Raw genomic sequence first — 14,115 nt, forward strand, 5'->3', positions numbered from 1 at the left:
ACTTGAGTTTCAGCAAGCCTCGCCACCATGGGCAAACGTGCTCTCCCTAAATAAACTTGAAAGCCAGTCTAGGCTGCAAGGACTACAACTCCTAGGCAAGTTCTAGTGCTGAGCTGGGTTCGGAGTCAGTGAACTTGGGGATCCCATCACCTACTGAGACACCAGCCGGGGAAGCTAATGAAGTGCTTGTGCCACCCTTCACCCAACCCCAGGCAGCACAGGTTGTGGCTCCAAAAGAGAATCCTTCCTTCCACTTGAGGAGAGAGGAGGAATAAGTAAAGAGGACTTTGTCTTGCATCTGTGATACCAACTCAGCCACAGTAGGATAGGGCACCGGGAAGGGTCATGAGGTACCCATTCCAGGCCCCAGCTCTTGGGTGGCATTTCTAGGCAAACCCTGGGCCAGAAGGGAACCTGCTGTCTTGAAGAGAAGGACTCAGTACTGGCAGGATACATCACCTACTGGCTAAAGAGCCCTTGGGGCCTGAATAACCAACAGCTGTACTCAGGTAGTATGCCATGGGCCCCAGGTGAGACTCGGGTGTGCTGTATTTAGATGAGACTCAGCACATTCAGAGCTGTAGTGGCTGTGGGGAGAGACTCTTCCTGTTTGAGAAAAGCACAGGCACAGGGAGCAAAGGGAATTCTGTCTTGCATCTTAGGTAACAGCTCAGCCACAGTGAGATAGAGCAGTGGTTTCTAAACCTTTTGCACCAGGGACTGGTTTTGTGGAACACGATTTTTCCACTGACCAGGCAGGAGTCGGGGATGATTTTGGATGAAACTGTTCCACCTCAGATCATCAGGCGTTAGTTAGATTCTCATAAGGAGTGCGCAGCCTAGATCCCTCACATGTGCATTTCACAATAGGGTTCACGTTCCTATGAGAATCTAATGCTACAGCTGATCTGACAGGAGGCGGAGCTGAGGGGGTAATGCTCGCTGCTCCCTCCTGCTGTGAGGCCAGACTCCTACCAGGCCAGGGCCTGGTAATATTCTGTGGCCCAGTTTGGGTAGGGACCCCAGGAGTAGAGCACCAAGCACATTTTTGCAGTCCCAGATTCTGGGCCTTGGGTCTTGGATGGCATTTCTGAACCTGCCCTTCCGGGCCACAGGAGAGCCAACTGCCCTGAAGGGTGAGTCCTGGCCTGGCAGCATTCACACAGGCTGGCTAAAGGACTCTTGTGCCTTAAGTAAACATCAGTGGTGGCCCGGGCAGTATTTCCTGTGGGCCTGTGGTGGTGGTGGTGGCCATGGGGTGGGGCTCCTCTGACTTTGGAAAGGGGAGAGAAGAGTAAAAAGGTGTTTCTGATCGTCTGAGTGCCACCTCAGCCACACTAGAATAGAATACAAGGTAGATTTGTATTATTTTTTTACCCATCCCAGGCTCCTGGATGGCATCTCTGGAGCTTTCTGGGGACTGGGAAAACTCACAGCTCTGAAGGGAAAGACAAAAATATGACTGGATTACCACTGGCTGATTGTAGAGTTGGGCCTTGAACAAACATAAGTGGTAGCCAGGTAGAGGTAACAGTGGGTCTTGGGTGAGATTAGTGCTGTGCTGGATTCCAATCCAACCCAGCACAATCCCAGTGGTGGTGGCCACAGGGGTGCTTGCATCACCCTACCCCCAGTTCCAGGCAGCTTAGCACAGAGAGACTCCATTTGTTTGGGAGAAACTAAGGCAAAAGAACAAGAATCTCTTCCTGGTAATCCAGAGAATTCTTTTGGATCTTGTCCAAGACCTCCAAAGTGGTAACTCTATGAGTCTACATGAACCACAGCATTACTGGGCTTGGGGGCCCAAGTCCTTTTGAATACCTGGAAAGCCTGCTCAAGAAGGATGGCACAAACAAACCCAGACCATGAAGACTCTGATAAATGCCTAATTCATCAATGCCCAGATACCAACAAACAAGCATAAGGAACATACAGGAAAACATGACCTCACCAAAGGAACTAAACAAGGCAGCAGGGACCAATCCTGGAGAAAGGGAGATATGTGACCTTTCAGATTGAGAATTCAAAATGGCTATTTTGAGGAAACTCAAAGAAATTCAAGATAATACAGATAAAAAATTCAGAACACTATCAGATGAATTTTACAAAGAGGTTGACATAAAAAAAAAAGCAGAAATTCTACAGTAAAAAAACTGCAATGACATACTAAAGAATGCCTCAGAATCTCTTAATAGCAGAATTTATCAAGCAAAAGAAAGATTTAGTGAGCTTGAAGATAGGCTATTTGAAAATACACAGTAAGGGATACAAAAGAAAAAGAAAATAAAAAAGAGTGAAGTGCACCTTAATGATCCACAAAATAGTCTCTAAAGGGCAAATCTAATAGTTATTTGCCTTAAAGAAAAGGTAGAGAAAGAGATAGGAGTAGAAAGATTATTCAAAGGGATGACAGCAGAGAACTTCCCAAACCAAGAGAAAGGTATTGATACCAAGTGCAAGAAGGTTATAGAACACCAAGCAGATTTAACCCAAAGAAGATCACCTCAAGGAATTCAATAAATCCCCCAAGGTCATGTATAAATAAACAATTCTCAAAGCAGCAAGAGAAAAGAAGTGACTAACATACAATGGAACTGCAATACAACTGGCAGCAGACTTTTCGGGGGAAACTTTACAGGCCAGGAGAGAGTGGCATGACATATTTAAAGTGCTGAAGGAAAAAACTTTTACCTTTATATCTGGTGAAAATATCCTCCAAACAAAAAGAAGAAATAAAGATTTTCCCAGACAAGCAAACACTGAGGGAGTTCATCAATACCAGCCCATGCTATAAGAAATGCTAAAGGGAGTACTTCAATCAGAAAGGAAAGGATGTTGATGAGCGATGAGAATTCATCTGAAGGTACAAAGATCACTGGAAATAGTAAGTAAGCAGAAAAATGCAGAATATTATAACACTGTGGCTGTGATGTATAAACTACTCTTAACTAGAAAGACTAAAAGATGAACTAACCAAAAATATTAACAACTTTTCAAGACATAGTACAATAAAATAGAAATAGAAATAACAAAATGTTAAAAATCAGGAGGACAAAGTTAAAATGTAGAGGTTTTTTCATGTTTTCTTTTTGCTTATTAGTTTCTTTATGCAAGCAGTTTTAATGTATTATCACCTAAAAAAATGGGTTATAAGATAGTATTTGTAAGCCTCATGGTAACCTCAAATCAAAAAACATACAATGGATACACAAAAAATAAAAAAGCAAGAAATTAAAGCATACCACTAGAGATAATCACCTTCACTGAAAGGAAGAAAAAAAGGAAGAAGAGAAAACCAGAAAACAAATAACAAAATGGCAGCAGTAAGACCTTTCTTATGAATAAGAATATTTAATGTAAATAGACTAAACTCTCCAATAAAATGACATAAAGTAGCTGAATGGATTTTAAAAAATACCCAATAATCTGTTGTCTACTAGAAACACATGTCACTCATAAAGACAGAGACACAGAAAATAAAGGGATGAAAAAGATATTCCATGCTGATAGAAACCAAAAAAGAGCAGGAGTAACATACTGATATCAGACAAAATAGATTTTAAGACAAAAACTGTAAGAAGAGATAAAGAAGATCATTATATAAGGATAAAAGGATTAATTAAGCAAGAGGACATAAAAGTTATAAATATGTATTCACCCAACATTGAAGCACCAGATAGATATATAAAGCAAAAGAGAGAGATAGAGCCTAACACAATAATAGCTGAAGAATTCAACACCTCACTTTCAGCATTGGACAGAACTTCCAGACCCCCCCCAAAAAAATCAACAAAGAAACATTGGATTTAATCCAAATTATAGACCAAAGGAACCTAATAAGTATTTACAGAACATTTTATCCAATGGCCACAGAATACAAATATGAATCCAGCACATGGATCATTCTCAAGGATAGACCATAGGTTAGCTCACAAAACAAGTCTTACAACATCCAAAAAAACTGAAACAGTATCAAGTATCTTCTCTGACCACAAACTACAAATCAATAACAAGAGGAATTTTGAAAACTATACAAACACATGGAAATTGAGCAATATGCTCCTGAATGACCAGTGGGTCGATGAAAAACTTAAGAAGAAAATTTAAAAATTTCTAAAATAATAATGGAAACACAACATACCAAAACTCATGGGATACAGTGAAAGTGGTACTAAGAAGGAAGTTTATAACTATAAATGCCTACATCAAAAAAGAAGAAAAACTTTAAATAAACAACCCAATGGGCCGGGTGTGGTGGCTCACACCTGTAATCCCAGCACTTTGGGAGGATGAAGTGGGTGGATCACAAGGTCAGGTGATCAAGACCATCTTGGCCAACATGGTGAAACCCTGTCTCTAATAAAAATACAAAAATTATCTCGACGTGGTGGTGTGAGCCTGTAGTCCCAGCTTCTCAGGAGGCTGAGGCAGAAGAATCGCTTAAACGTGGGAGGCGAAGGTTGCAGTGAGCCGAGATCGCACCACTGCACTCCAACCTAGGCGACAGACTGAGACTCCGTCTCAAAAAAAAAAAGAAAGAAAAAAAAATAATAATGCATATTAAAGAATTAGAAAAGCAAGAGCAAACCAAACACAAAATTAATAGAAGAAAAGAAATAATAAAGATCAGAGTAGAAATAAATGAAATTAAAATGAAGAAAATAATACAAAAGATCAACAAAACAAAACAAAAATAGTTATTTGAAAAGAAAAACAAAATTGATGAACCCTTAGCCAAAATAACTAGGAAAAAAGAGAGGACTCAAATAAATAAAATCATATATGAAAAAGAAGACATTACAACTGATACCACAGAAATCCAAAGGATTTTAAGAATAATTGTTAAGCTATGTTAAACTAAAGGCTATTATGAACAACTGTATGCCAATAAATTGGAAAACCTAGAAGAAATGGATGAAATCCTAGACACATACAACCTACCAAGATTGAACTATGAAGAAATCCAAAACCTGAACAGATCAATAATAAGTAATGAGATTGAAGCTGTAATAAAAAGTCTCCAGCAAAGAAAAGACCCAATAGCTTCATTGCCTAATTCTACCAAACATTTAAAAAGGAAATAATACCAATATACTCAAACTATTCTGAAAAAGAGAGGAGGAGAGAAGCCTTCCAAACTCATTCTATGAGGTCAGTCTTATCCTGATACCAAAACCAGAAAAAGACACGTAGGAAAAAAACAGAAAAAAAAAGAAAAGAAAACTAAAGGCTAATGTCCCTGATGAATACTGATGCAAAAATCCTCAACAAAATACTAAACCAAATTCAACAACACATTAAGAAGATCATCCATCATGAACAAGTGGGATTTATCCCAGAGATCCAAGAATAGTTCGAACAGATGCAAATCAATCTATATGATACATCATACCAAAAGAACAAACAAATAAAAACATATGATCATTTCAACTAACGTAGAAAAAACATTTGATAAGATTCAGCATCGCTTTATAGTACAAAAAAAAAAAAAAACTCTCTGAAAACTGGGTGTAAAAGGAACATGCCTCAACATAATAAAGGCCATATATGAGAGACCTCTAGTGAGTATCATACTGAATGGGGAAAAACTGAAAGCCCTTCTTCTGTGATCCAGGACATGAAAAGGATGCCCACCTTCACCATTGTTATTCTAGATACTACTAGAAGTCTGAGCAAATCAAAACTACAATGAGATGTCATCTCACCCCAGTTAAAATGACTTGTATACAAAAACAGTCAATAACAAATACTGGTGAGGATGTGGAGTAAAGGGAACCCTCCTACACTGTTGGTGGGAATGTAAATTAGTACAACCACTATGGAGAACAGTTTGGAGATTTCTCAAAAAACTCAAAATAGAGCTACCATATGATCCAGCAATCCCACTTCTATGTATTAATATATACTCAAAAGAAAGGAAGTCAATGTATCAAAGAGATATCTGCACTGCCATGTTTATTGCAGCACTATTCACAATAGTCAAGACTTGGAAGCAACCTAAGTGTCCAGCAATAGACGAATGGATAAAGAAAATGTGGTACATATACATGATGGAGTAATATTCAGGCATAAAAAAAGAATGAGACCATTTCATTTGCAACAACATGAATGGAACTGGAGGTCATTACGTTAAGTAAAGTAGGCCAGGCACCAAAAGACAAACTTTACATGTCCTCACTTACTTGTGGGAGCTAAAACTGAGAACAGGCTGGGCCCGGGAGCTCATGCCTCTAATCCCAGCACTTTGGGAGGCCAAGGCGGGTGGATCACCTGAGATCAGGAGTTCAAGACCAGCCTGGCCAACATAATAAAACACTATTTCTACTAAAAATACAAAAATTAGCAGGTGTGGTGGTGCATGCCTGTAGTCCCAGCTACTCAGGAGGCTGAAGCTGGAGGATTGCTTGAGCCAGGGAGGTGGAGGTTGCAGTGAGCCAAGTTTGCGCCACTGTACTCCAGCCTGGACAACAGAGTGGGACTCCATCTGAGAAAAAAAAGAAAAAATGAAAACAATTGAACTCATGGAGATAGAGAACAGAAGGGTTGTTACCAGAGGCTGGAAAGGGTAGCCTGGGTGTGGTGGGGAAGTAGAGATAGTAAATAGGTATGAAAAAATGGAAAAAATGAATTAAACCTACTATTTGATAGTGTATAGAGTGACTATAGTGGAAAATAATTTAATTGTACATTTTAAAATTACTAAAAGAGTATAAATGAATTGCATGTAACACAAAGTATAAATGCTTGAGGGAATGGATATCCCATTTACCCTAATGTGGTTATTACACACTGCATACTTGTATCAGAATATCTCATGTAACCCATAAATATATACACCTAGTATATACCCATAAAAATTAAAAAACTATATTTATATATGACTATGTAATTTTTTAATCTAGTTTTTACTTCTGATTTATGTATAATTTTAATTATATGCTATGTAATTATAATCTAGATATAAAATTTATATTTGTATATGGGGAAATGATACACATATATACATATACACACAAAATATGTACAATCACATTGATAATCACAAATCATTTACAAGCAATACAAATATAAATTTAAATATATTTAAAATCAATACAATATAAATCAGTTTAAAATCACAAATACACATATTCATATCTATATATATTTGCAATCACAAATATTTATATGTATATGGATATATATGTATATTGCATGTTTGTGATGGTAATGGCACCATTCTGTGTGTGTGTGTGTGTGTGTGTGTGTGTGTGTGTGTGTACGGATGGCGTCACAAGAAATATATTTGGTCTTTGTCCCTAGCTCCTGGCACATGGGTCCTTGGAGTTCTTGGAATTCCCTTGGAGCGGCCTTAGTGGTAGGAATGTATTTTGTCATTCTTAAGGAGATTGTTTTGATCACACCTGAGTCTATACTAATGAGACGACAGGGTGGGCTCCCAGACTGAGGCTGGGACTGGTCACCAAAAAGACCAAGTTATTAGAAGTTATTCAACCCCACACTCAGACCTCCAGGAGGATGGAGTGGGATGTGTGCACTGAAGATCAAGCTCACTAAAAGCTCTTGAACTAGGAGATTTGATGAGCTTCTGAGCTGGTAAACACATCCATATGCCAGGAGAGTGGCACATCCCAACCCTACCCTGGTTTCCATTTGTGTCTTTTATAATAACCTTCATAATAAACCAATAAATGTAAGTCAAGTGTTCCTTCCCTGAGTTCCGTGAGCCATTCTAGAAAATGGAGGAGTCAACCCTAATGCATAGCTTGTCAGTCAGAAGCCCAGGGTAGAACACAAAACAAAACAAAACAAAACAAAACAAAACAAAAACCCAGGGTGTCTGGACTCGTGATTGACATCTAAATTGGGGGCAGTCTCATAGGACTGAGCCTTTTAACTTGTGCAATCTGATGCAAAGTCTATGTAGATAGTGCCAGAATTGCATAGAACTGTAGAACACCCAGCTGGTGCTGCAGAATTGGACAGTGTAGGAAAATAATCCACACATCTGGCTATCAGAAGTGTTCTGTATGAATAAAGAAACCATTTGTTTTTCTCAGTGTGTGTGTGTGTGTGTGTGTGTGTGTGTGTGTGTGTGTGTGTGTATGCATGTATGTATCTATGTGGCTGTATGTACATATATGTGTGTGCATATATAGACATGTATATGTATACATATGTGTGTATATAATTTATATATTTATATATAGTATTTAAGAAAGAATTTAATGGCACAGTACCTTTATGAAAAATTTTCAGAACTTTATTTAAGGATACAAAGGAACATTTAAGCAAATGCGAGGATATTACATGTTCAAAAATATTTGATGTCAGATTTTTCTCCAAGTAATCTGTGGAATCTACACTAACTCAATTGAAATTCTTATGAAGATATAAAGACCCACAGACTAATCAGTTTGAGAATAAACCAGCTAAATCAGTTTGAGAATAAAAGAATAAAGGAAAAGTGAAGATGACAGGGGGGTGAGGAAAAGTTACCATATGAAATACTAACATTTGCAAGGCCAAAGTAATTAAATCAAGGTGACACTGGTATGAGAACAGGCAAATAAATCTGTGGAACAGAGTAAGGATGAAAAATAGATTCACGTTATATAAAAACTTGAGATGGTGGCACCACAAATCAAAGGGAAAAAGGATGTATTATATAGGCTATGATTTTGGAAAAAACTTTATTATTCGGAGAAAAATAACACTGGATATCTATGTCCCTTAAACCACATATAAAAATAGATTTGAGATGGCTTAAAAAACTATGCAGAAGGTAAAGCTGGAAAGCTAGGGGGAAATAAAATTTAAGAGAACATTTTTATAAGTTACAAATGTGGAAGCAATTTTAAAAATGTGACTTATCTTCCAAATACACAAACACTAAGGCAAGAAAATTGTTAGATTTTACTACAACAAAATTTAGGATTTCATTTCATAAATGGCACTGTAAAAGTTAAAAGAAAGAAGACAGACTAAGTGAAGATAATTGTATAACATAAACAGTATTACATTAATACCCGTAATTTACATCGTAATCATCAAAATCATCAAGGAAAACATAAGAGACAGGAAATATAATGAGTAAAATGGGTAAAATAAATTGAATAAGCATCATCTATCAGAAGCCTAAATAGCTAAAAAAAGTTGTTTGAAGAGATGCTTAAGCTCAGTATATCAGGAAATCACATATTGACATGTCAGTGAGCTATCATTAGTATTTTACACCCATTGGATTAGTCAACATCACAAAGTGAGATAATTCTAACTCCCATGCAGTGATGATATAAAAATTACTCTAAATAGGACTGGTGAATTTATTTATGCATCTACCTTATGAACCAGAACAAGACTTAATACCATACCACCATTTGTGTGAACATAAAAACACATACACAAAAAAAATTTTAATATTTTACAAAGGAAATGCATATTTAATGACATTTATCTGTCATATTTAAGTGAGCAGCTATGGTGACTGGAAATAGGGAATTGAATAGAAGTAAATAAATAAATGAAGTAAAATAAGAGAGAATCCTTGCTCTGGCCTGTGATGATAATGTGTTATGACTTGAGCATTGTGATTAACTTAACTCTACTTTTGAGCTCCAAAACAAGAAGAAGAGAGAAAAAAATACAAACTATGTTCAGAATTGTTTACTAGGCATGAAGAGTGGTGTAGTTGAAAGAAGATTTATTTAATATACCTAAATTTGAAAACTAGCTCTGCAGTTTCCTAGTTTTAGAAAGTCCTTCAGTACTGATGTCTCACAGTAGCCTTGTGAGAGAGCTGAGTATTTATTATTATGCCCATTATTATTAAAGAAAAATGGAGCTCAGAAAGATCCAGTGGCCTTGGTGAGATGGGAGCTTCTCAGAGCTTTGCGCTGCTGTCCTATAGATTGAACCTTAGGAAATGGCTGCTAGGCACCCACTGTTTACCTATCAAAATGGCCATTTTCTATGGTCTACCCTAAGATGTAAATGTGTCTCTTTTGTCACAAAATGAGAGGTCCACTCATTTAACTCTAAGAAATATGGAAGAAAAATAGGGAGGAATAGGAATGAAATGCCAGGAGATGAACATGTGCATTGCTAACTTTAAAATTTTGTGAAATTCAAAAATGCTTAATACAAAGCCCTTAATAAATGGTACGTTAGAGCACTGAGTTCTTAGATACTGAGTCCTGAGTGACTTTCTTAGAACAAGCTACCTTAAATTTAAGGTAGCTTAAAAAAATTTAAAATAAGGAAAATAATTGTGTACCTCAAAAGAACCATATATCCAGGTATGGCGGCCAAAGAATAAATGAAACTGCTCATTGCTGACAAGATTAGGAAGTACTGGAGCATCATGGAACAGTCAGGCCCTTTGTCACACAGCCCAAGAACTGCAGATGAATTTCCTGATGTTTGAATACAGCTGCAATTTTGGAACACCTGTCAAAAAATAACATATTACACTAACTAAGAAAGAAATATCTTGAACACAAATTTTAAACATTCTCTACACAGCCAGTTGGATCAAGATGGAGACTCCTTGTTCCTTTACTCCATCTCCATTATGACGTCTCTCAAGATTACAGCATATAACAAAACTGGAAGGGTGATTTCAGAAAAAAGGGTAAATTTTTCTAAATATGTATAGTAAATTTGTAATAACTAATAAGCTACCCTAAAGACACACTTTTTAATGATTTTATTTATTTATTTATTTGTAACAGAGACTCATGCTGTCGCCTAGGCTAGAGTGCAGTGGTATGAACTTGGCTCACTGCAACCTCTGCCTCCCAGGTTCAAGTGATTCTCCTGCCCCAGGCTCCAGGGTAGCTGGGACTACAGGCGCCCGCCACTATGCCCAGCTAAATTTTGTATTTTTAGCAGAGATGGATTTCACCATGTTGGCCGACTGGTCTTGAACTCCTGACCTCAGATGATCCACCCGTCTCTGCCTTCCAAAGTGCTGGGATTACAGGCGTGAGACACCGCGCCCAGCCAATACACTTTTTAAAATAGTGTTTTGATGCAACACTACATTGGACAAACAAAATCTGTTTCAGAGTGCTCAATTGAAATATTTAGATGCTTACAAATAACCAAAGCTTTGCTTCTAAAGAAATAGTTTATTTCGGCAGGGTGCAGTGGCTTACGCCTGTAATCCCACCGCTTTGGGAGGCCAAGGCAGGCGAATCATGAGGTCAGGAGTTCGAGACCAGCCTGACCAACATGGTGAAACCCCGTCTCTACTAAAAATACAAAAATTACCCGGGTGTAGTGGCGTGTGCCTGTAATCCCAGCTACTCAAGAGGCTGAGGCAGGAGACTCGCTTGAACCCGGGAGGCGGAGCTTGCAGTGAGCCGAGATCGTGCCACTGCACTCCAGCCTGGGTGACAGAGTGAGACTCCGTCTCAAAAAAAGGAAAGGAAAGGAAAGGAGAGGGGAGGGGAGGGGAGGGGAGGGTTTATTTCAGAAACAGAATTGTCAACTCTTTTTGAATTGTTACATGTTTCCAGGTCTTAGTAAGAATCAAAATTTTTGTTTACTTTGATCACCAACCAACATTATATTAGTATTAGTATTGTTGTTATATTATATCGTGATATGTTAGAAGCAAGAGAACATTCCTAATTCTAAATTCTTAAAGAACTGTCAGAATGTGAAAAACACAGAAAGCACGCCCATACATATACACAGAAAAAAAAAAAAAAAAATATATATATATATATATATATATATGTATAGCAAAGCAATTAGCTGGACAATTGAGATCAAAACCACCAACTTTATTTCAATGATAAAATTTTTTTAGTCCAGAGTATTTACAACCCAAATTATTTGAGTAATAACGTAAACTTCTTGGAAATTTCAGATCACTGTTCAGATGCTATGAAGGTTTTACATAAGATCTGGGAAATAAAAGGTAATCAAGTGACTCATAGAGTTATTTTTCCACATACAAAGAAACTAATTTGGTTTTGAGGAAACACTAATTTTACTTTTATTAAGTGTAGGCCCAGTTCATAGTTGGAAAGTAAAAATGCAAATCAAAAAAGTTCTGTCAGATAGGATGTCTTACCATGTTTATTCCCATTCCAATGGATGTCTCACAACCAGCAAGACAAGCTGACAGATATGACAAGCCATTGTTTCCACACACAGGATCCCATATTTTAGATGGACAGTTGCAATCCACATTGCAATTAGCAAAGACGTTATTTCCCATATACAAATCTTGTGGAATTCTGAAGTGATTTAAAATAATGCCATAGATATTAAAAGATGATTCAATCCTTTTTTTCTTTTCATCTCAATCCCCAATTAGATTTCCTCTTCTCCCATGAATAGAAAGAGAAATCTTCCAATCATCAATGTGTGACCTGTTTACTATAGCTTTGGTATAAAAGAGACCTGTTTTGATGACCACATAGCCACGCTTTCAATGATTTATCTCAGAAGAATATACAGGTAATAAACAAGCATTGAGTGCCTACCTTGTGGGAGTCACGTTTTCACATATTATTAGATCTCAAAAATGAGGATGAACTAATCCCTGTGATGCATCCATTAGGTAGCAAATAGCAAGAAAGGACTAGCATGAAGACAAAAATCTGCAAGTTCCACTTGTAATATAGATAATACATTTAGCTCCAGAAACATAGGTATTTGAATTAAAGAAATACAAGTGACCAGTGCTTGTAATACGATTGAAAGAGCACTTGCGTGGCAGTTTAGAGACTGAATTCAGACTAGATCACAGTGCGACTTTCGACACATTATGTCTGGGAATCAGCATCATTGGAGATGGAGACAATCTTTAAAATTTATTCCAATTTTAAAATCCATTTCTGTATTGATGTGGTTGAAGAGATTTGAAATGAACTCCCTTTATCATTAAATCTCTCTGAATCTGTAAGTGGAGGTAATAATGCTTATCTTAAATAAAGTTTATGAGTCTCAAATCAAATACCATATATAAAATTATATTATTATTTTACATTTGAAATTATTTCAATTTAATAAACCTTGATAATTTTGAAAAAACATTTTAGGATGTTCTTTATTTCATTTTAATTGATAGCTTGATTATCAAAATGTGCCCTATAGGTGAATTCTTTTAATGTACATCACTATGGAAAACCTTTCAATAAAACCCAGATAACCTTCAAAATACAAAATATGAAAGTATTCAATATTTTAGATATAGCAATACAAATGAAATATATGAATTATGTATTAATTAATTTACCATGTATTATGATTCAGTTATGCCAAACTTAAGCCCATTGTATAAACATATAAAGGCTACTTTGACTGTATAGTCTACCCTTAGTTTTACTCAGTTATGGGAGTATAAGACATATGGATAACATATTTTAATACAAACTAAAACTGTAGGTAGTTTCTTTCATAGGATAATGTCTACTCGGATATCACAAAGACAATCATGCACACACACCCACATGCACATGCAATCATAAATTCACTCACCCTGTGATATGTTCCCAATCTTGTTAATAAGCCTAGAGCTTGGATAGATTGGCTTTTGATTGACAGATGGAGAAAAGATACAGGAAGAGCATGGATTACTACCATTAACTCCAACAAGCAAATGATCTGATCATGCATTGCCATTGTAAAAAATATAATATTAACCATTTGTTGAAAGATTCTGACATTCATTAGAAAACAACATACCCTTCATAAGAGGTATTTATTCCAACAACTGAAGAATTTTCACAAGTCACAAGAAAAGATAAAAAATGGAGAAGATACTCAAGTAAGGATAACCAACATCCTATGTGGGCAGCTTGTTTGACGGTAATCTTGAACTTCTTCATAATTAAACCACCAATTATGTATCCAATACATATTGGAGGTAAGTTATAAATACCTATAAATGCAAATAAAATATTATTTACAAAATGACTTACCAATGGAATCAATATGTTACCACTTTTATGTAATATGTCTTATATAAGAAACTATTTAGGTCCAACTCATAGTAAAGAAGAATGATTTAATTTTATCCCCACTTAGTTACACATGACCCACAGGGAGATTTTGAAATACCCCATAAATGGGGAAGTATATTTTGGGAGACTCTTG

At 36.7% G+C, this 14,115-nt stretch overlaps 1 protein-coding gene across 23 annotated transcripts in view; it reads right to left on the minus strand.

Moving 5' to 3' along the window:
- SLCO1A2 (solute carrier organic anion transporter family member 1A2) overlaps positions 1–14,115 on the minus strand; it is a 155,332-nt gene that overhangs the window by 8,017 nt on the left and 133,200 nt on the right. For all 23 annotated transcript variants that reach the window (XM_074006357.1, XM_074006356.1, XM_045364834.3 and 20 more), the window contains 3 exons: positions 13,705–13,900; positions 12,086–12,251; positions 10,277–10,449 (listed from right to left, as the gene is read on the minus strand). In XM_074006357.1, coding sequence (XP_073862458.1) covers positions 10,277–10,449; positions 12,086–12,251; positions 13,705–13,900 — 535 coding nt within the window. The remainder of the gene's footprint in view (positions 1–10,276; positions 10,450–12,085; positions 12,252–13,704; positions 13,901–14,115) is intronic.

Source organism: Macaca fascicularis, chromosome 11 (genome assembly GCF_037993035.2).
Source record: "Macaca fascicularis isolate 582-1 chromosome 11, T2T-MFA8v1.1".
NCBI lineage: Eukaryota > Metazoa > Chordata > Mammalia > Primates > Cercopithecidae > Macaca > Macaca fascicularis.